The 27,913-nt window shown below is 36.1% G+C and overlaps 1 protein-coding gene across 3 annotated transcripts in view; it reads left to right on the top strand.

The window, feature by feature from the left end:
- KIAA0825 (KIAA0825 ortholog) overlaps window positions 1-27,913 on the top strand; it is a 385,194-nt gene that overhangs the window by 32,644 nt on the left and 324,637 nt on the right. For all 3 annotated transcript variants that reach the window (XM_049648593.1, XM_049648590.1, XM_049648591.1), the window contains exon 2: window positions 13,713-13,844. In XM_049648593.1, coding sequence (XP_049504550.1) covers window positions 13,714-13,844 — 131 coding nt within the window. In that variant the 5' untranslated portion in view covers window position 13,713. The remainder of the gene's footprint in view (window positions 1-13,712; window positions 13,845-27,913) is intronic.

Below are 27,913 nucleotides of genomic sequence, written 5' to 3'. Positions count from 1 at the left end.
TAAAGGACACAGCTGTGGTGTCCAACATAGCAGTGGGAAAGGAACAGGGCTCCAATAGGCAATGGTTTGGCCTATGGAGAAGGGAGAACCCAAGATTAATGCCAAGTGTAACAGGTTGGAGGGAAGATTTGACATCTGGCAAATCTTGTGCGGTTCTAATAACTGTAGGAGGAATTTAGGCCTAGCTTAGACAGGAAATGGTCCAAGAAATGTCTTATCATTTGGAACTTTCAGATTCAAATTCAATAAATTAAACTTCCAAGGTATAATGCTCTTTAGTATAGTTTTACACTGTAACTTTTATTCTAATACTTTTCTACAAACTTAGTATTATTATTTCTTTTTACTATAACTTTTTTTCAGAGTTTTACTTTGTACATGGGCACATTGATTAGTATAGAGTGGACTTTAAAAAATATTATTATTATTAATTTTTATTATTATTATTATTTTATTGTTAAGGAATCCACTTCTGTGACTACACCCGACTCTAGATTTTCTGGTTATGAGCACTGTATTCTCTTCCTGACTCAGCTGAAAACCCAGACTCATGAAGTCCCAATCCCTGTATCCCTAGGGATGGATGCCAAGGCCAACCATATAGGAGGCTTTTTCAGAGGAGAACACGACTTTGTCTTCCCAGAAGACAAACCCTCTGCTTTGCTTTACGAGGCAGTTATGAACCCCAAACCACAGACAGGTTGGGACCTGCGCAGGCCTCAGTGTAGAGTGGACTTTTTTTTAATGTCTTGTCAAGAACATTAGTTGTATTAAATAATTTGATGCATAGACCTCTCCTAGAAATTTGACTATTCATTGAATCAGCCCAAAAAAATCTCTTTTGATTTCACTCTTAGAATCTGTTTGTCAATAATATCCATGGATAAAATTTTAACTTTTTTTTACATTTTATTTTTACTTCCTAGCATTTTCTTTTAAAAATTATATCAAAAATGTATTCTGGGGGCATCTGGCTATATCAATCGGTAGCGCATGTGACGCTTAATCTCAGGGTTGTGAGTTCAAGCCCTAAATTGGGTATGGAGCCTACTTTAAAAAAATAATAATAAAAAGAATGTATTCTTACGTTCAGACTTAAGTTAGTGATTAAAACACCTAATTTAAGTAGTTTTCCTCCTATAAGGTATGCCTTCACATATGTCTTATGTGTTCATTGTGGTCCATTAGCTTTGATATATGATTTATCTTTTAGTAGAAAAATGCTAGGTTCTTTCATCACAATTACAGTCATTGGTCTGATAATCCCGTGAGTCAATCTACACAAAACAAGAAGCTCATATCAAACTCCTGGCAGGTTTAGTTAAAATTAAAATGCATGCTCAACTGTAGAGATTGTCAAGTGTGGAAATAATATTTGTCCAGCTGGACAGCTTTCTTTTGTAGTTGCTAAATGAAAGTTGAGATTCTGTCTGCTCCTTGAAAGCTTCTGTGTCATGAAGGTAATTTGGACTGTTTGTGGTTTGACAGGGATTATTAAAATCAGATGAAGTGAAGGGAAGCAAGTGTGAGAAAGCAAAATTGACACTGACACTCTCTATTATTTGCAGCTTGGATCATGATGACTATGTTGATATGATAGATTCACTGTTGAGATATGTTAAGCAGCAAATAAAGTAAAAAGCGAGTATAGTGATGGATTTTCAGATTTAACATGGAGAAATCCTATATGTACTTTCACTGATTGCTTTTTAAATAGATTTTCAGGTCATTTCATATGAATCCGCTTTAACCAACAACAAATTATACTTCTATTGTACTATAGAATTAAAACATATTCTGCAAAGGCAATAAAACAGAAGATTAAATATTAGAGAAATAGATCACATGACTAAAATAATAGAAGTTTAAAACTAGAAGGGTCCTTAGAGACACTTTTTATCTAATTTCCTTTTTTTCATAAATGGAAACTGGAAAGGGTTTCAAGTTACCACATTTAAATTTTATTTGATAGCTTAAATGTTAAATCCTTGTTTTTCACAAGTATATTTTCTTACCTCTTCACAATTTTTAAAAAATGGTTTAAGTTGTTAAAAAGCATTTAAAAAATGATTTAAGCCACAATTTTCTTTGTTTGAAGATAATAAATGTTATAATTATATGTGGTCTATAAACAATATTATATACATAGATGAAGTAAATGTGTTCCATAAATATGATTTCTGCTGCAAACATCCTTAGCAGAGGGAGTTTATAGCCAGGAGGCTATTTCAAATTGTTAATCAAGGACAGTTATGGTAGAAAAATATAATTAAATATGAAGAACTATATATATAAAAAAAGATAAAAAGCCTGGGTTGTCCTATGCATTGTACAAAACCTACAGTGGTATTTAAGCATGGTAATGAATTGTCTGATTTGGTTTTTAAAACAATAAGTTGAATGCCAATATGCAAGTTGGAACCCAACTCAGTGTCCTACAATTCAGTTTAATTCAATTCTGACACTGTCTGGGGTTAACACAAACCCCACAAAGTTAATGGCTCAGTCCCGCAAGGCTGTCCCCACTTTATGTGAGAACATCAAGTGACACCTCTCCAGGGGATGTCTACTTCCACCCTGCTGACTACAAATTTGAGGGTTCCCACAGTCCCCTCTTCAGGTTCAATAGGTCATTAGACTGACACACAGAACTTAGTAAAATGCTGCAGTTCTGGTTACAATATTTTTAGAAAGGCTACAACTTAGGAATGGCCACATGGAAGAGATGCATAGGACAAAGTAAGGAAGGAACTAGGGGAGACAAGGAGCAATAACCAAATATATATTTCTTATGAAGGCACAAGATGTGAATTTTGGAGGCCAGATAGGAGGTTTTTCTGTTTTTTTCAGCAATAAATAATGCCATAGGTAGGACACTGGAAGCACATAGAGGGAGAAGTCAAATTTGAGAGCATTTGGTTACCATTTACTATATTAGAGGAAAAAAAGGTCAAAGAATTTGGTGACCATTTAAGGCAGAGTTTAGCAAACTTTTTCTGTTAAAGGCCAGATAGTAAATATTTTGGGATTTATGGACTACATGTGGCCACTGTACCATATCCTTTTTGTTTGTTTTTATTTTTACAACTCTTGAGAAATGTAAAAACCATTCATAGTTGGCTGGTCAAAGAAAAAACAGACTGTGCTCTAGTTTACTGACACCTGATTTAAGTTAATAGGGCAAGGAAAAGGAATGATATTAGGTAGGTAGTGACCCTGTAGTCTAGGAAGAGAAGGCAGTGTAAGGAAAAGATTTTGAATTATATTTTGGACATGTTGAGTTTAAGGGACCTTTGAACCTGCAATGTTGAATTGCCAAGTAAGTGTTTGGAATAGTTGTTGGGGTTTTGGAGGACGAACTAGGTTTAGAGATACAGACTTTAAATTTTCAGCATAGAGATAATAGATGCATGAGGTTACTCAATAAAAAAAAAGTGTAGAATAAGGATTGAAATGGATTGAAAGGGAAAGGGAGGAAAATTTTCTATATTTCCCTTTCCAAGTCAGGCAAGGGGAATAAGGATATTTGGGAAGACTACAACATGAGAACTAATAGGAATAGATTTTTTTTACGATCCAAGGAGAATGAAATCCAGTGAAAAAAATAAAATTTTTAAAAATTAAAATACTTTAATCTGGTAAAATTACATAAAAAGAAGCAATAGCTTTGAATGAAGAATGCATAGGGAAGTAATTAAAATGAGAAGTAAATTCTAGAGAAAACCTTGTGGTGAATATCAGTGTTTAATGCCAGAGATGAGAGAGGAGCCAATAAATATGTTTATTAGTTTAATAAAATAGTCTGGTTAATTTAAGCAAAGAAAAAAATAGTGGGTGTTTCTCAGTAGAACCTGGAGAAAATTTATTGTGTATATCTGACAGAACCAAACCAAAACAAACTCAAAAAAACAATCTTTATGAACTTTCAGTCCCAGAAGGACAGAAACTAGGCAATTCTAGGGCCTCAGCCAAAAAAATCTATGCACCTTCACTTGGGAGGCTGGATTTAACTTGGATGGTGTACCTCCAAGTAGTTCCCTATTCCTGCCTTCATTCCAACTTTCAGAATTTATTTGCATCTGATGGTTCAGTTTGGGTCAGATGTCTAGCTTGGATCAGATAGTTATGACCAGGAAAGCTGGGTATGCTAGCATAGAAATTGACCACCATTTCCTATCCATATATTGTCTGTCAGCTTAAAAAAAGAAATTTTAGCTGGTTGGCTACCTAATTTGGGGACTCCTACTGGGAGCCTGTGAATACATGTGTAAGAGGCAAGAAAAGAACTAGTACTTTGTACTAGTACTTTGGAAGATTGACAAGAGAGGAAACAACTTCTCCTCTCTTACAGAAGGAGTAGCTGTCAGTACCAAACTAGTGCAGAGATTAAGTATGAATAGGAATTGAAAAATATTTAGTCACTTTCAGTGTAAGGACAGAGACAGAAATCAGATTGCTCTGAGTTGAGAAGTAAATGAGAGATGAGGTAAAAGATTAGGGATTATGGACGCTGTTTGCTGAAGTTGGGCTATGAATGGAAGGGGGCCCTAGGGAAGGTTTTGTTTCTACAAAGCAAGAAAGTGGAACATGTTTATAGTCAGCTGAAAGGGATATTGATGATACAGGACTAGTTAATGATAACTGATGGAGCAAAGTCCTAGAAGACATAACAGGGTATTTCAGTGGATAGAGTATTCATGAAATTAATGTTAGGTTACTAATATTCCAAAATTTAGGAGAACAATATCACATTAATATGAATTGCTAATTAACACTATTAACAGCATTTTAGGAGAAATTCTAAAACCCTTGGAACATACTGTAAGACCTACATCCTTTAGGGGTGCCTGAGTGCTCAGTCTGTTGAGCCTCCAACTCTTGGTTTTGGGTCAGGTCATGATCTCACAATTCGTGAGTTTCAGCCTTGTGTTGGATTCTTCGCTGCCAGTGCAGACCCTGCTTAGGATTCTCTCTCTCTCTCTCTTCCTCCCATCCCCTGCTCTCTTTCTCTCTCAAAAATACATAAATAAATAGACCTAAAAAAAAAAAAAAGACCTACGTTCTTTAGAAGCACCAATTTAGATAGAAAGTGCATACTAAGTTTAAATCATTCTCACCTAGTTATTAAAAGAAAATTCCTTAAAAATGTAATTGACGCATTTTATAAGCAATGTTTGTTATTCCTAGTTGAGAGATAATACAATTGCCTTTTTAAAAGTATACCATAACTTAAACTTTCTACTAATGCAGATGTACTACTTTCCAAATTAATAAAGCTTTTACTGTGCTTGAAATTTCATTAGTTAATCCTTAACCCTATGATTTGTGATTGTATTTAGGTCTAATCTAAAAATATAAAATTTTATAATTCTTAAGTCCTGTGAAATGCATGAGTGCTAAGTTATAAAAGAATGTGGAGATTAAAATTTCACATTATCTGGGTTTCACTGTTGTGTTAAAGCAAGAGATGGCTAGGATTGCATATTGAAGATTATAGAGTTATTAAAATGAAAATATTTTCTACAAAGAGAAATACATTGAAAAATAAAGAAAGCGATGTCAGATTTGGTGAGTAAAACATATGACAGTTAATTCTGTTTGCTTGTCAAGCTACAATAGTGTATTCTGACTGATCCTGTCAATTTCTGCTTCATACATGCACATATTTAAATTACTAATAGAGGAGTTACAATGAAGTATTTTATATTTTATCAAGGGGGATTTTAATAGCCATAGCATGTTACTATGTGTATTTATTGGATGTATATTAATATTGTCATGCATTTAATTATAATAATCAGAATTTCCACAATTATTAATAGAAACTATAGCTGTCTGTGGTGGAAGTCCTAATACATAGATGAGAGTTGAGAAAATAAATGGAATAGAATATAAAGTTCTGTATTTCCTAATGTAAGAGTTTAATGCATAAGGAATCTTAAATGACTATCAACAAATTGAGATCCATCCTAGTTGTCTCTCAATCTTTGGAGAGGCTAAAACATTAAAATTTCAACTTCCAGTAATTGATGAAAATAAATAAATTTCTAGTGACTTTGAAATATCATAAGGGGAAGATCTAGCCTTAAAAAATTTATTTTTGGAAATTTATAGTGATTTTAGGGATAGCTGTCAAATACATATGGCAGTAAATAAGTCAATACATATAAGATGTAAAATAGTAATTTTTTTTTTTCTTTTAAGTAGAAGTCTTCACAGAGAGGCAGTTTATAGCATTGTGATTAAGGACTCTGAATCCCAGCTTTGCCACTTCATATGTAAAGGATCTTGGGCAACTCACAAACCGCTCTGTGCCTCAGTTTCTATGTCTTTAATATGGAGATTATAATAATACCTGACCCATAGAATCATGGTAAGAATTAAATGAGTTCATATATATAAAATACTTAGAACAATGCATGGCCCATATAATGCTATATAAAAGCTGTAATTATCATAAAAATAACTATTCAGCCATCATACTTTTAATCCATGTCTTAATGAATGAATTTACTGAACTACATAAAATTTTCAAGATTTATTGAAAGTTAAATTTTGGATTATGTAATATTGGCAAGACTTTGTGAATGATCCAGAGAACTACTTTGTGACTAGATATGGATGGAGAAGTAAAAATGAGCCAGACTGGAATAAAAGGCTGATCAGAGTTTAAGAAAGATGACCTGGGGGCGCCTGGGTGGCTCAGTCGGTTGGGCATCTGACTCTTGATCTCAGCTCTGGTCTTGATCTTGGGATCTTGAGTTCAGGACCCACATGGAGCCTACTTTAAAAAAAAAAAAAAAAAAGATGACCTAGTCAAAGCTTATTTTCACTCTGCTACTTTTATTAAACCAACAACTCAACCTGAACCAGCAATACAACAAATAATACAAAGAATATAAAGAATACAAAGAATAATAGGTCAGGGACACATGATGTCTGTGAAGGTATGTCACCCTGTTCCTTGTGGAGGCATAATGTCCAAGGTCAGTTGATCTCACACATCTTTTGTTGAGTGAAGAGTGTGCCAAGTCAGAGAAGCCCAGAAACATGCACTCGCTGCTTCTTAGTATATTTTAGGAAGCTAGGGGGTGGTGGGTAAAACATTAGTACTGGGTATCTACCTATTACCATGAAAGAGTATTTTGCTGCCTCACATTTCCTCTTTTCTCATATTATTTCTTGCTCAACTAGAGATTCCACATAAGCTTTTTCTTTTCTTTTCTTTTTCTTTTTTTAGAGAGAGTGAGCAAGAGAGCACAAGTGGGGAAGAGGGAGAGCATATTAAGAGGGAGAGAATCTTAAGTGGGTTCCATGCTCAGCACAGAGCCTGATGAGGTGCTCAATCCCATGACCCTGGGGTCATGACCTGAGCCGAAATCAAGAGCCAGCAGCTCAACCATCCGAGCCACCCAGATGTCCCAGATTCTGCATAAGCCTTTCATGTAACAGTCCTGGGAAAGGGCAAAGGAAATCATTTAAAATGGCTTTGAGTGCATGATATAAGAAAAATGATGGTATTAATGAATAAAGTACTCCATTGGAAGAGTTAATAGGCGGGGGGGGGGGGGGGGGGTTAGAAATACGTCCTACTCCTTCCGTTCCTTAAAGAATAACAACAAATTTATAGCCAGAGGAAATCTCAGAGCCTAATAAATCCATCCATCTCATTTTATAAATGAGGAATGTGAGCTCTCCCTCTTGAGAGATCAAGTGTCTTACTCAAAGTCATTAACAGAATGAGGATCTGAACTCAAACCTACTGATTCTTTGATTCAATGGTGTTTAGAGTTAAATGTGTTTTAGTATAGTGTAACATTTTGAAATTTGTTTAATTAAATGTGGAGCATAAATTTTTAATTAATGAAAACATTTCCTTACCATGCTGATTAAAAGTGGTTTTTTTTTAGGCTAGACAGTAGGACTTCAGGTAAAGTAGAGGTGGCAGACACATTAAGTCCACAGTTTGGGCTGAGAATCTCAGGCATCTGACCTTCCTCACTGGGCTTTTCCACAGAGGAGAAATCACATGGTCCTACAGTTTCTGCTTTACTAACTCATTTTCAGTGTAGATTTCTTCCCACTGGTTGGGTTTTCTTTTTTCACTTTTTTAAAAGTGTATAGTTGAGAAAAGTGTATGCATGAGAAAACATGCATTTGTTTGGTTACACACAAAAAAAATGACACTCTGGATTTTTATTCTTGAAGAAACAGAAAAAAAAAAAGGATAAAATGAGGATTCTAATCATATGTGTTTAAATAATGAAAAAGAGACCCTAGGTTAGAAAGTATTGTTTTAAAATATGGTAAAAGACAAGATTCCGAAATTACTTTCGTGAACTTTCTTTTGATCACATGAGGTTTGATTTTTTTTATTGCTTTATTTTAATGTTTTCTGGCTGTGCTTATAATATGTACATATTTTATTGTAGTCACTGTTCTTAGGAATTTATAGCTCAACTGCTATAATTTGCCTATGGCTGAAACTTGATCTACAGATGTTTGGCTCAGATATAATTCTTCAAACATTACTCATTTTTAAAAGGCAATAATTAATATTAGATTGGCTGTTAATACTTGTTTGAAATATTAAGCACTGGTTTTTTAATCTTATGCCAAAAATGATCAGAAACATTACAGGAGAATGAATATTTAAAAATAGTACTGTGGAATGACAATTTCAAAAAGAAAGCATACTTTAAAAAGTTTCAGCTCCCATTTTTGATTGATCTTGGATTAGGTTAAGCTACACAGCTTTACAGTTTCTTCCTTTTTCCACCTATAATTTTTTAAATTTTTTAAAATCTATTTTGAGAGAGAGAGAGCACAAGTGAGTGGGCTCAGGGCAGAGAGAGAGAAAGGGAGAGAGAGAGAATCCCAAGGAGGTTCTGCACTGTCAGCACAGAGCCCAATGTGGGACTCAAGCTCACTAACTGGGAGATCATGACCTGAGCCAAAATCAAGAGTTGGATGCTCACCCAGCTGAGCCACCCAGGCGCCCCTCCCCCTAAATTTTTTAAAGGTTGGTCTATGTTTCTGAAATACCACTGAGGTATTTGTCAAGTTACATTAGTCCCTTAATTACTCACTTTTTTGGGGCGCCTGGGTGGCTCAGTCGGTTAAGCGTCGGACTTCAGCCAGGTCACAATCTCGCGGTCAGCAAGTTCGAGCCCTGCGTCGGGCTCTGGGCTGATGGCTCAGAGCCTGGAACCTGCTTCCGATTCTGTGTCTCCCTCTCTCTCTGCCCCTCCCCCGTTCATGCTCTGTCTCTCTCTGTCTCAAAAATAAATAAAAAAAAAAACGTTTAAAAAAATTAAAAAAAAATAATTCACTTTTTTGTTGTTGAGGTCCTACTTAGTTATGTCTTACTTAGAGAATAGAGTGCTCTTTCTACTGGCTCCCTTGTTTATTGTCTTACGTTTTTACTGTCTCTGCTCCTTTAGAGGAGAGACTGTCAATCTCCCTTTCATGATACCCTCATGAGGCCCCGGCACAGTGTCACACGGTGGACCCGCAGAGTGCTTGAAAGGACATGGGAGGTCTGGTGTCTGTGCTCATGCGCATTCAGTCCTTTTTTGTCACCACATTCCTGCAGGGATCACTGCCATTCCATTGAGAAAACTTTAAATTCACACTTTGTAGCATCACTTACACAGGCTACTCTCCCTTTTTAATTTATTTCTTCTGTTGGTCCTGTGCATCTCTATTTGTTCAGGTTAATTTTCTCATCCTATTTGTTCTATTTTGCCAATCAAGTTTTCTCTCTTATCCTTGCTCTCTCTTTACCTATAAATGTCATTCTTGCTTCTCTTGTCTTTCATGACCATGGAACCATATCTTAAATACAGAAGCATCATAGATCTATGGTGGTCACATGAAAATTCTGAACCATCATCATTCTGGTACCCTGTTGTTACCAAGTGGCACTTCTTTAATGTATTATTTGTATTTATTGATTAACTTATCTACTGAGGTTAGATAGAGAAAAATCACACAACTCTGTATCGGGAATCCTTCAAAATGATGTCACCAACCCCATCTGAATGTTCAACATGTTTCAGCCCATTATTGTTTTACTCCATTTCAATGAAAGACATAACATACATTTAATACCAACATAGCACAGAACAGCACATTTTCCTTTCACAGCATTTGCAAGCACAAATACCACAAAATAATACAAAAAGTTTAGTGAAATGGTAGTCAAGAGATATTTAGGGATTATGTAAGTTTTGAATTTGATTTTGAGAATAATGATGAATTCAAATTGGCAAGAGAGGTGTTAAGGTTCGAAGAGGTTTCAAATGAAGACAAAATGTAAGATCAAAAGCCCCATGAGAGCAGGCATAATTTCTTTTTAAAATATTTGTCTTCATTATATATGTTTTAACAAAAAGGAAAACCACAGGCCCAAAAAGGTATAGCTCAGACCAAGTTCCCAAACTGGAGCTTAATATCCAATCTAATTGCATTTTCACCTTCCACCAGAAATATGGCCTTACCTAGTTATTCAGGAAATTTTCCTTTCCATCAATGCCAATAAGTCTGCCACTTGAGTCCTCTCTATCCTCTAGAGAAAGATGAGGTATTCTGCATGATAACACCTCATACTTTTTCCCCTAGAAAACAGCCTTGTCTGGAACAACACACTGCTTTTGTTAATAACTCTTATGTCCCCACCCTCCTCTATAAAAACACTTCATTTTTCACACCTCCTGGGAGTGCCTCTCTTTTTGCTAGATAAAGTGCTGCCTGACTCATGAATAGTTTAGCAAAGCCAATTAGATCTTCACATTCACTTGGTTGAATTTTGCTTTTTAACGTGTATAAAAGTACTCACTGCAAAAATATAGGAAAATGCTAAGTATAAAGAAAATAAATATCAACAGTAGTCAAAATATCCAGGGATAACCATTTTATTTTTTTTATTTATTTTTTTATTTAAAAAAAAATTTTTTTAACGTTTATTTATTTTTGAGACAGAGAGAGACAGAGCATGAAAGGGGGAGGGTCAGAGAGACAGGGAGACACAGAATCCGAAACAGGCTCCAGGCTCTGAGCCATCAGCACAGAGCCTGACGCGGGACTTGAACTCATGAACCGCGAGATCATCACCCGAGCCGAAGTCGAACGCTTAACCGACTGAGCCACCCAGGCGCCCCCAGGGATAACCACTTTAGCATATTGGTTAATATTTCCACAAAACTATGGGGCGCCTGGGCGGCTCAGCTGGTTAAACATCCCACTCTTTGTTCCAGCTCAGGTCATGATCTCAGGGTTTGTGAGACTGATGTCCGCATCCGGCTGTGTGCTAACAATGCTGAGCCTGCTCCGGATTCTCTCTCTCCCTCTCTCTCTTCCCTTCTGCTCATGCATAAGTGTGCACACACAGTCTCTCTCAAAAATATATAATCTTTAAAAAAATATTTCTGGGGCGACGGAGTGGCTCAGTCAGTTGAGCGTCCAACTTCAGCTCAGGTCGTGATCTCGTGGTCCTTGAGTTCGAGCCCCGAGTCGGGCTCTGTGCTGACAGCTAAGAGCCTGGAGCTTGTTTCAGATTCTGTGCCTCCCTCCCTCTCTCTCTGACACTCCCCCGTTCATGCTCTGTCTCTCTCTGTCTCAAAAATAAATAAAAATGTTAAAAAAAAATATTTCTGCAAAACTACTCTGTATGCAGTAAGTGATTCATTTCTCAAGACATGAGGCAGCCTTAAAATTTAGAACCAAATAGATCCAGTTCAAATTCTACTTCTAACAGTAAGTAGCTGCTACACGGGCATGTTAGTTAATGTCTCTGGGCCCAGGTTCCTTCCCTTATAAATGAGGGTAATAACTATTTTGTAGAATTATGAGAATTAAGGAAGATGACGTATATGTTTGTACACAGTAGGTATATAACAAGTCATATTGCTATTTTGCTATTATATTTAAACTGATCTCTATGCCTGTTTTCTTATGTTTTAAATATGTAGAATCTGAGCTTATGAGACTTTCTAGTATTGATAAGACAAGTCTTAGCAGAGTATTGATATATAACTGGTTTTGTTAGAGAAGCTAGTTCCAAAATATTTACTAAGTTTGAGCTTTCTACAGACCCTCAGCCGATCAAATTTTTTCACTGCAAAAGCAAAATTTTATTTTCTTGCAACATTTTTTGAATGAGTCATCATCTGAAGAGTTGAACTACCCAAAATGATCCAAAAACATGCAAATACAGAAGCTGAATTCATTATTAGTAATATTGGCCATTGGATTTAGAAATGACTAGGGAGGTAAGAAGATCTCAGACTCTGCTTATATGGAAAAACTGAGGTTTTGGTACCCTAAAGATATATAATTTCTGATGAATATATGGTATTCTATACCTTTTACTGCAACATATTTTAAAAAGAGGATCTAAATACATGAGAATTTATGTATTTTAGAATGACATTTCTGTGATTATTCTGTATTGGGGCTAATTGAGTTTACAAATGACAAACCTTGTGATGCCACCGACTTTTATATTAAAATGTTTTAGTTGGATGTTTCCCTTTTAAAATAAAATCTGTGCAAAAAATACAAGCTTTATCCCAAGACTACCTCATTGAAGTTCCAGATGATGCCTGTGTGAAATTCAGCTATTTTGTTTTGGATAATGAATTAGCTGAATTTGTTGCAATTAAATAACTAACGATGAGGAAGTCCACTAGTGTTGTAGCCTCTGCAAAACTTTTTAGACAATTTGTCAAGTATTTTGGGTTTATCTGAAATAAAACCACATTCCCCAATCCTTTTTCTTGTTAATATTTATTCCGTGTATATTTCTTATAATTTAAATTTCTCATTTCATTTATACCGTTAGTCATTATGTACTTTATAAGCACTACTTTATATCCAAAAATAACATATCCCTAAATAAAATAGATCACATTCTACCCCATCTCCATCATTTTTAGTCTGTTCCATTGCCCCGCTTTCTTGTATTCACAGCACTTCTCACCATGCGATCTTTTATAAAGTATACCTGCTTATGTGTTCTTAAATGAGATAAAAACTCCATGAGGGCAGAGACTTTGACTTGTTGCAATTGTATCCCCAGCTTCCACAGCAGTGCCTTTTACATATCAAACATTCAAGAATATATATGCACTGACTGAATGAATGATTCGATAGTGGGAAAATGCATGTCTCTCTAGGAAGAGTAGAATATGTAAGTTTTAGTCAGTTATAAGTACTTAGGTTGACAGAGGTGATAGAGGAATTCAAGGAAAATTCTGCCTTCTTCACATATAAATAAGGGATATGGGATGACACTTTTAAATTTGGAAGTTACAATTTCCAGGTCAGTGTGTTGACAAGGGTGGAGGGAAGGTGGTGAATTCTTGTTGCCGCCACCCTTGTTCACAGTGGTCTATGTGGTTTGGGATCGCCTTTGCAGCTCTTGGTTACAGTGAGAAGCAGCAGGATGCTTGAGTACTCTCTGAGGGGTGCGGTTTTGCTCAGCTTTCAAACCATAGAGAAGTGTGAAAATCAGGTCACACCTCATGCAAATTAAATAACAAAACACTCTATACCTAGTTTAACAATACCCTAGTTTTCCTACTGCTGTATTTCATTTTACCTATAAATGAGAATTATTATTTTTGGTTTAGGATCACAACTTGAGGTGTTTTTTTTTTTTTTTTCTTTATTTGTGAGGATGTGACATGCTTTTTATTCTTATTCCACAGAATGGATTGGGGAGATAAATATTCCCATACTTCTTTTGACCTACATTGTTTGTTAAATTCACTTCCTGGAGACTTGGAGTTTAAGCAGATCTTCAGTGACATTGATGAAAAGATAGAACAAAATGCTACAAGGTAAATATTGTTAATTATTTAAAACTAGTTGGTTTCATGTTTCATTTACACAGACTTTACCTGGTCTAGTTTTAGTGTTTTCTACTCTTAGATCATTTTAGGTTTTCATATTATTAATTTTCCTGAAAAAAATTGATTAAACCCTCTTCCCTAGAATTTAACATTATTAGTACTTTAAGACTCAAGGGGTTCCTGGGTGGCTCAGTCCTTTAAGCGTCCATCCGTCTTTGGCTCAGGTCATGATCTCGTGGTTCATGAGGTTCGAGTCCCACATCAGGCTCTCTGCTATCACTGAGGAGCCCGCCTACTAACCTCTGTTTCCCTGTCTCTGCCTTTCCCCACACGTGCAACACTCTCTCAAAAATAAATTAAAAAAAACTTTTTTAAGCAAATGTGACTCAAAAATTTAGGCACTGCCTTCAAATAGGTAAATTAAAGTTTATTGAATTTCTACTAATGTTTTCTTAGAGTTTGCCAATATTGATGACCTGGATTTCATTAATATGTTTAGAGTTAAGCAGCTTCACTTGATAGATAAGCACAGAAATTAAAAATTTCAAATTACAGTATTAAAATGGTAGTATAAGGCCATGCATTGCTTGAGTTGTTGAAAGAGACCAAAAAAAATGCATTATTTTTATGTAACATTTGTCATTATAAGTCACCTTCCCACGTGGAAGTCCAGAGACTCCATAGAGAGTTGCTCTGCAAGATTAATCTTTATCACCTACTCCAAAAGTTAGTGCCACCAAACATTAGGAGTAATGGGACAGTTAAGCAGTTTGCCATTAGATGGAAGAGACTTTGTCTTTATATGTGTTTTGGGTCCTAGAATCAGTTCACCTATTTGGATCCTTTTGGTCAAAGGTTCTAATAATTCACCTCATGTAGATTATAAATATGCAAACCACAGTACAAATTTCTAATATAGAATGAGACATAGTATTTCCTTTTTTAAAATTTAAGGTATAGTTAATATTGAATTGTCCAAGAAACCGAACCAAGCAAGTGAAATGTTCCTATCTATGATTTTTTTTCATGTTTTATATAAGAATGCAGTCTATTTTTTGTCATAACAAAGGGCATAAATAACTTAAATTCAGAAGAAAGCATATTTTGGGGGAATTATAATTAAAACCAAAATCTCCCATCCCAGACATTCCCTCTACAAAGGCAGAAGAGAATAAAAACACTTCTGTTATTCAACAGGCGTTAAACCAGAATGCGTTGCATATCACAGGCTGTCTGCTAAGAGATTGGCAAGTCAGAGCTGGGCATCGCACCCCTTCATATAACCTGGTAGATACAATCTATAACAAACATGTTTTCAAGGTAAACAGTAGCTAGTCCTCACGTAGAGGATTTGGCATGGCAGCATATTTTTTCACGCATAGTTCATCCTAATTTTACCTGTGTTAGAGGATACCTTCGTTAGCTAATTGTCTTTATCCTGAGGACAAACACACTTCTCCTATCTTTAGGACAGTGATTTTGCAGATTGGAACAAAGCAACCACTGAAATTAGTCCTTGCCCTTCATCAGGAACTGGAGCCAGGAGCCATTGCGCTTGGTGTTTGCATTTGGAAAAGATGGCTTCCAGGTTCTTGAGATAGTCCTGGTTGAGAAAGCTGACAAAAGATCTAATCTAGTCTTCTAAGGGATATATTTCAAAGAGATGAAAAAATACTTAAAATTACAAAATTTCAAAGATAAATAAGTAAAAGGAAGAGAGGGAAATCCATTCCCTTATTTTCAACAGAGAGAATTAAGCCTTTTATTTTTGATTTGCATTGCCCTTACAATATATATACATATATACGTATATACATACATCTATATGTGAGTGTATATATATATATATATATATATGCATACACACATACATATGTGTATGTGTTTATGTATAGTTTTTTTAAAGATAGCATATATGTATGATTTAACCATACTCTAGAGTGTGTATTATAATTTGTATATAAATATAAAATAACTGTGTTAAACTTTAGTATAATTACATATTATGTAATTTATATATTATATATTTGGATATTTTATGGCACAGTTTTTAACCCAAAGAAACTTATAAATGAAAATAGTATTAGCTTAAATATATTTGTAAGTAATTTATCTAAATGCCAGAGATGGTTATATTAAAACAAATTTTAAATAATTTTTAAAAGGTAACCTTTTTTCATAATAGCATTTAGGCTTTTTCAAAATAAAATAAATCACTGAACTCTGATGCTTTTGTTATAGAATGCTTCGTTTTTATTTGCTATACCATCTGTAGTTAATTTCCTGCCCTACCTGGTCAATAAGAAATCATGCTCAGAAGTAAAACAGTGATTAAAATATTGTATTTTGCATTCATAAGTTGTTATTTAGGTCAAAACTCATGTTATTAAAAAGGAAATATGACATGGAATATAAGGATATAATTTTTAAATTAAAAATATTTTATTGCCCATATATTAAAACAAACCTAGAACAGAACCACCTCAAGTGACCATTGATCTTCACAAGGGATAAAATAAGGGAGTAGCTATATGTGCTGTATGCTACATTTAGAATAAAGTCTATTTTTCATCAAATTCAATTATGTTTTTATTATACTCTAGAGAATAAACATAATAGTATAGGGTGTATATATTTTTTAGAATAAAATACTGAATAATAACCATGGCTCAGAAGAATGTAAATCATTTATACACTCATTTATTGCCTTCTAACAGAATAGCTTTTAGAAAATTGTATGTCATGACGAATCAGTTATGCCACACTTACACTGCAGTAGTTGAATTACCCTTGGCATTTTTGTATTCTAACAGTTCTATTTATCTCTCAATGGTGTACATTGAATAAGTAATGAACATCTGTATGATATGGGTTTACCAGATACTTTTTAAAGGAAAAAACACTAGTAATTCATTTTTAAATATGGTATTTTTCCTTACCCTTGAATTTTTAAAGTTGTGTTTCTAGCAGTGACCCTGAATTCTAAGTATAAAATCCTTCCCTCTTCTTAATATCATCAGGTTTTATGAGCCACAGGGTCTTTTGTTTCCCCAAAGCAGTGATTCACCAGAATGGAGTAGAGTGCCCAGGGGTCAGTGAACCTTCACCTGCCCTTCAAGAGAGGCTGTCATTCTCTCAGACCATTTTCTCTTCTACATCATCATTTCCATTCAAGTCAGAGCTAGGTGACTCTTAAGTCTGACCGTGGAAATCAGTGATCGCAAATTATTTACTTTTAACACATATCAAAATTGGTAACAAGAAGGTAAGTAACTTGCCAAAGAGGAATACTATGAATGTTGTACCCACATTAGTTCAGTAACTGAAAACTGCACGTCGCTGAAATATTTTTTGAGCTAAATGGATGTTAATAGTTGAAAAAGATACTGAAGAGTAGAAGTTTTATTGGAATCACAATAAGAATATTTTTTTTGCTCTGAACTTTCAGTTGGATAGATACAATTTTATCATTAAAAGTTTATTTTACCTTTCTGTTTTCTAAATATAGAAGGTCTTTGTGTGTCCTTCAAGACCTAAGTTTTACCTACAAAAACAACAAGAAGTGTTATCATAGATAATATTTGCCTTAATCCAGGAGAGGCCTGCGGGGTGCAGAGCATTAACTTTAAATTGTGACAGGACATTAGATACATGGTTTCTGTAAATTTAGTCATGCTTATTTACAGAGGATACATATTCCATACATTACATTTATTTTCCACATAATGCTTAATTTTTTTATATTTATATATGAAGTCTTGGGGGGAAGTTTTCCACATGATGGCCTAAAGTTCTGAAAGAAATAACCAAAAGAAATCTTCAAATAAGCTGTCAACATTGGGCTTGTCATGGTAGAACCACAAATCTGCCAGTGGACACACATATTCACGTTAATATATTTTATGGCCATAGCAAATCAGATAAAGTGAAAATTAGTCATTTCATACACTGTACTATTACTATTTGTGGCAGTATTTTGGCACTTACTTAGGAATAAAAATGGGATACTAATATATACATACTCCTTTTTTAAGTTTAGTGTTTGTACTTCTCTCATGTGTTTCTCTATTCTCATGTATCCGTCTGACAGAATCTGTACCTCTTCTCCTAAATTACTCCACAAGACTAGGCTACATGGAAAGAAACCCGAAAGCTTTCCCCATCTATCCTTGAACCTAGAGTGAGACTTAAATAGGCATTTTCCGTTTCCCCCATCAGGGCTCTTGTCCTTCTCAGAATGAATAATGCCTCCAGGCACACAGCATCCTGGGCCTCAGCTCTGTAACCTAAACTTTCCATGACTCCATTTACATTTGCTGCTTTTTAAACTCATCTGGTCCTCCTACTGAAGCTCTCAACCTAAAGTCTAGTGATGCGTGCAGGTAGAAGTGGAGATAGGCGAGAAGACAGGAAAGATGAGCCATGTTTCATGGTGGCTTGCGAACCTGCTTTCTTCCCTCGTTTTTTTCTCTGTTAGCTCCTTATTTGAATGTCTGTGGTGTTCCTAACTCTTTTCTGCATAGTCCTGTGTTGTGTGCCTGCAATACTGCCCTTAGACCTCTGCTTTAGGTAAGGTAAAGTACCTCATCAGATGATTATTAAGTGATCCTTTCAAGAAACACATGGGTTTTAAGTGTTTGACATTTTTAAAAAGTGTAACTTTTATTTTTATGTGTGTTAGCTTCACCTGCTCTTGGTCCAGAATGTATAAGGCAATAACGGATTTTTATTTGATGATTTCTTTTTATTTTTTTAATGTTATTTTTGAGAGAGAGAGAGAGAGAGAGAGAGAGAGACAGACTGTGAGCAGTAGAAGGGCAGAGAGAGAGAGGGAGACACAGAATCTGAAGCAGGCTCCAGGCTCTGAGCTGTCAGCACAGAGCCCAATGCAGGGCTCGAATCCATGAACCACAAGATCATGATCTGAGCAGAAGTTGGACACTTAACGGACTGAGCCACCCAGGTGCCCCAAATTTAAGATATTTTTAAGGATTATTATTGTCATTATCTTTCCATGGGAAATAGCAGGAAGCAAGTGTCTGCTTGTTTGTATGTTGTTATGATAACAAAAATAGAACAATAGTATACTAAATATCCATCCAACAATAAGATTGAGCCAACAATAGTTAGGCCCCTGTTTCTCAGGGAGAAAGGTAGTTAATTGGCCACTAGGAAGTAAGTCCTCTTGAGCTAAGAATCAGGGGTGCCTGGTGAAGACCTGGCTCACCTCTGAGGGAAAGAATAGGACAGAGATACTAAAAGAGAACTGAGCCACGGTAATGAGATGTGACTGCTGTGGCTGGCTCATCTTTCCTGTTAGATCCATGCCCTGAGATCTAACCCAACCCTGCCAGTTTTCCCTGGAACACGCCTAGTCAGGGATTCAGCAGAGTCAACACTTTGTCTAAAAAGAGTCACTATCAGGGACACCTGGCAGGCTCAGTCAGAGCAGCATGTGACTTGATCTTGGGGTCTTGAGTTCGAGCCCCATGTTGGGTGTAGAGGTTACTTACTTACTTACATAAACAAAGAAACTTTTAAAAAAATAAAAAGAGGGGCACCTGTGTGGCTCAGTCAGTTAAGCATCCAACTCTTGATTTCAGCTCAGGTCATGATCTTGTCATTCGTGAGTTTCCAAGTTTGAGCCCTGCATCAGGTGCTGTGCTGACAGTGGAGCCTTCTTGGGATTCTGTCTCTCCCTCTCTCTCTGCCCCTCCCCTGCTCACTCTCACACACACACTCTCTCTCTCAAAATAAATAAACCCTAAAAATATATATTTTTAAAAAAATCAAAAGAGTCCCACTAACACAACACAGCCTTTGTTAATTACAGTCCTAATTTTAGAATGTCTGGACTAAATATTTTTCTTTGGGATGGTAAGGGAGCTGAGGGGTGGATCGGGGGATTTGGAAACTGGGATTATTACTTCCTTCATCTCTACTTTAAAGACTTCAAGTGCTCAGGGCATCTGGGTGGCTCAGTCAGTTAAGCATCCAACTCTTGGTTTTGGCTCAGGTCATGATACCACAGTTTGTGAGTTTGGCCCCGTGTCAGGCTCCATGCTGACATTGAAGAGCCTGCTTGGAATTCTTTCTCTCCCTCTCTCTCTCTGCCCCTCCCTTGCTCGCGCTCTCTTTTTCTCTCAAAATAAATAAATAAACATTAAAGACTTCAGCTGCTCAACACTGCCTTAAATAGTCCTGGCACAAAGTAGTCTAGAAGACAGTCAATTAGGCATCTATTGTGTTTGCTTTATCTTTAACTAGTGTGAGGCTAGATGAGTAGTATGTGATAGAAGATGCTGTCATCAAATGCTAGTTTTCTTTTCTATTATGTATTTGAAAATACATACATGAGTATGACTCATGGAAGATTTCAGACAGCAGAGAAAGGCATATATGAGGAAAAGTTCAGTACAGAAGGGTAGGCTCTGACCCTCGTAGTCTTATTCTTCAGAAGTAACCTATATGGTTAAATTATTGTAAAACTATCCAGAAGTAGTCTCTGCATATGTATGCATGCACCCAAACATACTTTACCTTTTTATACAAATGGGAACTATATGATGTTCTATAGTTAGGTTTTTTTTTTACCTAATACATTTTTTAAATCTCTCCATATAATTTTACCTCATCTTTTAGATTTCACTCATTTAGGTGTGCAACAATTTATTAAGCCATTTCCCTCTTTTTTCTTAAGTTTTTTTGTTTTTGTTTTGAGAGAGAGGTAGAGAGAGGTGAGAGAGTATCCCTGCCCTGTCAGTGCAGACCCCAATATGGTGTTCGAATTCACACCGTGAGATCAGGACCTGAGCCAAAGTTGAGTCAGATGTTTAACCGACTGAGCCACCCAGGCACCCCAAGCCAATTCCTTCTTTTTTTTTTTTTTTTTTTTAATTTTTTTTTTTAACGTTTATTTATTTTTGAGACAGAGAGAGACAGAGCATGAACGGGGGAGGGTCACAGAGAGAGGGAGACACAGAATCTGAAACAGGCTCCAGGCTCTGAGCTGTCAGCACAGAGCCCGACGCGGGGCTCGAACCCACGGACCGCGAGATCATGACCTGAGCCGAAGTCGGACGCTTAACCGACCGAGCCACCCAGGCGCCCGCCAATTCCTTCTTGATGAATGTTATATTCTTTGCCGTCTCTCTGCCTTTACTTCACACATGCATGCATATGTGCATTCTTCCTTCATTATGAGAGTTTATCTACAAGATGATTTCTTAGAAGTTGTACACTTAGCTGTTGAAACATTGTTCTCCAGCAATGCTAAAACTGTCTTCTTTCCCAGAGGCAGTATAGAACAATGCATGCTGTATGTGCCTTCCTACATGGATGTTGTTAAACCCTCACTTGTAACTTCCAGTCAAACCTGTTGTCCAGCACAATGATTGAATTTATCCAGGAAATGGAAATAAAGATGTAGACTAGTCTCACAACCTTGAGATCATGACCTGAGCTGATATCAAGAGTCCAACGCTTAACCAACTGAGCCACCCAGGCACCCGCCAAGTTAGATGTAAATTTAAGAGAGAGGAAAAAAAAGATGTGCTTTGGGATCTAATGCCAGGCTGACTCCGATCAGTTCCAGCTTACTCTTGTACTCCCAGGATGACTCTGCCATTGATTAGAAGCTGGGGGAGTATTTCACATTTGAAATTTTTTGAAAGCGTTGTAGACTTTTAGATTGGCATAACCCCTATACTAGGTGTGAACTTTCTTGAAGCTGTCTGAACCATGCAAGAGCCTCTCTAAATTGCTGTTGTGAGGATTAGTGATATAAAGCAATAAATAACAGAGTCCTAACTCAAAAGTTTCTTTCTTTGTTTTTTACAGTTTATTCATTTTGAGAGAGAGAGAGAGAGAGAGAGAGAGGAAAGAGGGAGAGGGAGGAGAGAGGAGAGAGAGAGAGAGAGAGAGAGAAGGGGCAGGGGCAGAGAGAGAGGGAGAGAGAATCCCAAGCAGGCTCTGTCAGCACAGAACCCAATGCAGGGCTCGAACCGACAAACTGCGAGATCATGACCTGAGCCAAAACTAAGAGTCAGATGCTCATCTGACTGAGCCACCCAGGCACCCCAAAAGTTTCTTTCTTCCTACATTCCTCATAGAATAACTGAACATAACAACATGAATCTTGGGAGGTTATTTGTATATTTCAGATGAGACATAAAAAGAAACTGAACCCAGTCTTTCACAGTAAGAATTGAAAGGGGAGGATACATTTAAGAAAAGATTTAAACAGATAGTGTTAACAGGATTTGGTGTTGAGGATGTTTTTTCCTTGCAACTATACTTAAGACATTTTGAAATGACCAAAATCTCTTTGAAATAAAAGACAGTTTGGCATAGATGTTTAATTTCTTACTATACTTTTTAGCCATTAAAATAGTTTTATGAATCCTTTTCTCAACCTTTTAGAAAGTACTATCCCAAAATACGTTTGTTTCAGGAAAATAAGCTTTTATTTTATGGCTGGCTTATAGTTTAATTACTAATTTTTATATATCAGCCCTCTTCCCTATTAATTACTTATTAATTCCTAGGAATTTTACTAATCTAGTTAGATAAATTGGACTTAGCTAAAAACTGGAAAACTGTTTATCTCATAACTATTTGTGCTTTTAAACATGTGATAGATTGAAAAAGGTTTTTCTTTAGACTGAATTTATGTTGTGGGTAAACAGTATAAACAAGAGCATTAAAAATATGAAATGAATTTTTTTAATGTTTAGATTTCTCTTACTGTAAAAATCTTAATCTCTACCATGACACCTCTACTCTGATTTTAAAAATAAAAATAGAAATTCTAGCTTTCCATGAAAGCATACCAAAATGTTTTCTACAACCTTTACATCAAAAACATTGTCATAATTTTCCCCAATGGAACATACTTTTTTTTTTCCTTTGAATTATTATGTGGTTGAATAATAAAGACTCTGTGTTTTAAATCTTGAAAGAACTTTTACAATAAAGTTTCTAGATTTTATGTCATAAATATTCTCTTCTCTTTTCCTCAGTTCCTCTCCCTATCCTCACCTATACCAGCCTGATGTTAATAGGCTCTTACACTTTTGTTATTCAATGCTGTCTAACTGTAAGACATCTCAGTCCTTTTTTGGAAGTAAGATACACACCTACATGCATACATAAATATAGTTGTGACCATAAAAATAAACTATTTTTCATTATCCAAATAAACATTGTTTTTAAGTGACATGGCAATAATGTTAGATGATCACTAAATTCTCAGGGGTCAGATGTCAGGGAATTCTAAGAACAGTGATCCCATTAGTTTTCTTTTTTCTTTTTAAATTTTTTTTTAATGTTTATTTAATTTTGAGAGAGAGAAAGATAGAGTGCAAGCAGGGGAGAGGCAGAGAGAGAGGGAGACACAGAATTGGAAGCAGGCTCCAGGCTCTGAGCTGTCAGCACAGCCTGACGTGGGGCTCGAACTCATGAACCACAAGATCATGACCTGAGCTGAAGGCAGTCACTTAAGTGACTGAGCCACCCAGGCGCCCCCCATTAATTTTCTTAAAGCATCAATATCCTTGCATATAATTTCCTTTTCTATAAGTTTTCTATACCTTTCAAGGCACATTTAGCAGCTGCCTCCTGTGTAGTCCCTTAGCACTGTACACACCTCTTATCAAGTCTTACTGTAATGAAGTTATTTATTTACAGGTCTGTCTCTCTCATTAGACAGAATTCCTTTAGAGATGGGACCCTGTCTTACTCACATTTGGATCCCAAGTATATATCACAGTGCCTGCCACATATTCAGCATTCACTTAATGTTGATCGAACATGTCTTCATTCAATAAGTAATTTTTACGCTCAGGGTACCCAGGGGTGAATGTTGAATGAGAAAACCACCACAGATATCTTCTAAAAAAGAATATTGCATATTGCATTTTAAAAATGGTTTGTAAATCTGATTTACACACAGCCTGTCAGTAATGTATGCACTCATACACGTCATTAACTTGGATAATTCAGAGTCATTATAATTAAGTACATTGGGTTCAAATTTATTAAGAAATGTTGAGACATATGAAAAGGCATAAAGGGTATTAATGATAAACATTCATACACTCATCATCCAGTTTAAGGAATAAAACAATACCAGGACTGCAAAGGCTCACTATATGCCTTTCTCCAATATCATCCACTTTCTCATCTCCATCCTGGATTTGGTGATGGTGATCACTCCAGCACATTTCCTTCTACTTCGACTACCTATGCTTATAATTCCTTATAATAAGGTGTACTGATGCATGGCAGATTTTCAAACTGTTGTGTGGATAGTATCGTACTGTGTGTATTTATTTATTTGTACCTTTTCCTCTCAACAGTGTATTTGTAAGATTCATCCATGTTGATAGCTACATTTCTACTTTTATTTTCATGGCTCTCTCCTACTCGGTGAATTAACTATTTAATAATTTAATAATTTTCTTGTTGATAGACATTTAAGATGGTTTCAGTGGATAAGGCTAAAAAAATGCTTTTAAAAGTTCTTCTAATAAAAAAAAAAAAGTTCTTGCTAATGATCCCAGGGTCATGGGATTGAGCCCCACTGGGCATGGAGCCTGCTTGAGATTCTATCTCCTTCTTCCTCTGCCCCTCCCCCACTTGTGTGCCTATGCTCGCTCGCTCTCTCTCTCTCTCATGTTCTCTTGCTCTCAAAAAAAAAGTCCTTGCTAAGCCAACTAATGGTGTAAATTTGGGAATTTAAACTATTTAGGGAAGAGATTCTACATCTGTTTTTAGACTGTTTACATTTTTGGGCTAATGTCTAGGATCTAACAATAAAAGTGTTAATTGGATTTCTATTTGTTGAATTATCTTGGTAGTTTTTTTTTATGACTGACCTTTCTTCTAAAGAAAATTTGAAGCATCTTACAGTTAATCAGAAAACACTTAAACCCGAATAAAGACAAGTACCTTGTTATTTCAAAAATCCTAGACTAGGGTCTTTCATCATCTACCTCTGAAGTTATATAGACCTCCTCCCATCCAAGATTATGATCCGCATCAGCAATATTACTACTACACATATATGAAAATAATTTTAGGGGCGCCTGGGTGGCTCAGTCGGTTAAGCGGCCGACTTCAGCTCAGGTCATGATCTCGCAGTCCATGAATTCTAGCCCTGCGTCGGGCTCTGTGCTGACAGCTCAGAGCCTGGAGCCTGCTTCAGATTCTGTGTCTCCCTCTCTCGGACCCTCCCCTGTTCATGTTCTGTCTCTCCCTGTCTCAAAAATAACTAAACGTTAAAAAAATTTTTTTAAATAAATAAATAAGAAGAAAATAATTTTACATTTTAGGTAATTTTGAATTAATTTTGACCTCAATAAAAATTACATATGAAGCTTTCACCTTAAATTTTGAAAATAATACCTTTGTATACTAATCGGGCAATAAATCTCTACACTTCCAACTATTGTTTTGCTTTTTTAAAGCAAGATGTTTAGACAGTGGTGAATGGCAGAATGACAAGATGTTTAGCCAACTAAAAACAAAATCAGAAGTTCTGACATTGAAAGTTTTGTGACACAGCAAAGGAAACAATCAACAAAACTAAAAGGCAACCAACGGAATGGGAAAAGATATTTGCAAATGATATATTGGACAAAGGGCTAGTATCCAAAATCTATAAACAGGTCACCAAACTCCACACCTGAAAAACAAATAATCCAGTGAAGAAATGGGCAGAAAACATGAATAGACACTTCTCTAAAGAAGACATCCAGATGGCCAACAGGCACATGAAAAGATGCTCCACGTCGCTTCTCATCAGGGAAATACAAATCAAAACCACACTCAGATATCACCTCACGCCAGAGTGGCCAAAACGAACAAATCAGGAGACTACAGATGCTGGAGAGGATGTGGAGAAACGGGAACCCTCTTGCACTGTTGGTGGGAATGCAAACTGGTGCCGCCGCTCTGGAAAACATTGTGGAGGTTCCTCAAAAAATGAAAAATAGACCTACCCTATGACCCAGCCGTAGCACTGCTAGGAATTTACCCAAGGGATACAGGAATGCTGATGCATAGGGGCACTTGTACCCCAATGTTTATAGCAGCACTCTCAACAATAGCCAAATTATGGAAAGAGCCTAAATGTCCATCAACTGATGAACGGATAAAGAAATTGTGGTTTATATACACAATGGAGTACTACATGGCAATGAGAAAGAACGAAATATGGCCCTTTGTAGCAACGTGGATGGAACTGGAGAGTGTGATGCTAAGTGAAATAAGCCATACAGAGAAAGACAGATACCATATGTTTTCACTCTTATGTGGATCCTGAGAAACTTAACAGAAACCCATGGGGGAGGGGAAGGAAAAAAAAAAAAAGAGGTTAGAGTGGGAGAGAGCCAAAGCATAAGAGACTCTTAAAAACTGAGAACAAACTGAGGGTTGATGAGGGGTGGGAGGGAGGGGAGGATGGGTGATGGGTATTGAAGAGGGCATTTTTTGGGATGAGCATTGGGTGTTGTATGGAAACCAATGTGACAATAAATTTCATAATAAATAAATAAATAAATAAATATTTTTTAAAAATTTTATGACAAAAACTTTTTAAGTTTATTTATTTTGAGAGGGAGACCAAGAGTGTGGGTGGGGGAGAGGGAGAGAGAGAATCCCAACAGTGAGGAGCCTGAGTTGGGGCTCACTCTCATGGAGCATGAGACCATAACCTGAGCTGAAGTCAAGAGTCAGACACTTAACCGAATAAGCCACTCAGGCACCCCAAAAATCTGTGATTTTAAAAGCCAGCTCAACTGTCTTAGTTTGTATCAGTGAGGGAGGTGGTCTGAAATGCAACTAACTGCTCAGTCCCTTTATCAGTGTTTGGACAAATTACTAAAATATCTAGCCTTCAGAAGGCTTTACCCTATTTATAGATTGTGGTTATTGGCCTCTACCCAGATTCAGATGTTAGAGATTAGCCTAAAAGCTGAGTCTTGATTGAAACAGATTTAGGCAGACTCAGCACTGAGCCTTTCCAATTCACTTTGCTATAATCTATTAGGTTTCATTGAATGAGACACATGAGGATGCTATAATAAGAACCTTTGTTAAAGCGTGCCTAGAGTTAAGGTGTATGCTTCAGGTATCATGTTTCTCATCCATAGATGTGCTTACATAAGTTAAAAACATATCTGCCAATATTAAGGCTGACTTAGAACTGGTATTCCTGAATAGAATTGTCCCATCAGGAAATTGCATGGCCTGTGGCCTAAGGAGGTATTCTTTCTCTTGTTTTCATGAAAAAGCTCTTTGAGTCTCAGAATGTTATTTGTTTCATGGTAATTCAGTTTGAATTCACTCATACTCAGAAGTCTCCTGAAAAGCCTTCCTTAAATTGACAGTGTGTTTTATAGGCAACCCACACCTGATGATTTTTGAAGAGCCATTCATATGACGTCAGTTTTAATAATCAGTTTTGTTTCCGAAGCTTAAATAATTTTGTCACATGGTACCTATAATTAATAGCAATGATATTTTCAAAACAGTAATAACCTTTTTAGTAACAGATCTTTCTTAATACTATTAAGAAGCAAATGCATAGCTGTCAATTTTGGGTGAGGGTGGTCAGCTTCAAAAGAATTTTTCTGTTAGTAAGCTTTCTTGCAGTTTAGATATGCTGCCATCAGGTGGTAGTAATATGTCATATCCATGTGGCTCCACAGATGACATTCTGCTTAAGGTCATCAGTTTATACCACGAAGATTTATAATCATGAATCCACAGATTTTATATGAAAATTAAAATAACATAGTATATCCATTTAGTGTTAGAACTAAGGGTACTCTGTATATTATTTTTAAAGCAGATATGTATTGAAAGATTCAATTGGACAAGTGTTTCTGTTTTTAGTTTATTTTTTGGTAAATGAGTATTATATACTTTCTAAAACTTTAGAAAATTATAGAAAAGTAAAATGTAAAAGATCAATTTCATTACCCAAAGATAATTGCTATTAACCCTTTGTTTTGTTTCATTTCCTTCTAGTCTTTTTTTTTTTTTTTTTTTTT

The sequence above is a fragment of the Panthera uncia genome (genome assembly GCF_023721935.1).
Source record: "Panthera uncia isolate 11264 chromosome A1 unlocalized genomic scaffold, Puncia_PCG_1.0 HiC_scaffold_17, whole genome shotgun sequence".
In the NCBI taxonomy this organism is placed as follows: domain Eukaryota; kingdom Metazoa; phylum Chordata; class Mammalia; order Carnivora; family Felidae; genus Panthera; species Panthera uncia.
The sequence above is the reverse complement of the archived record's forward strand: the minus strand, read 5'-3'. Positions and strand labels throughout refer to the sequence as shown.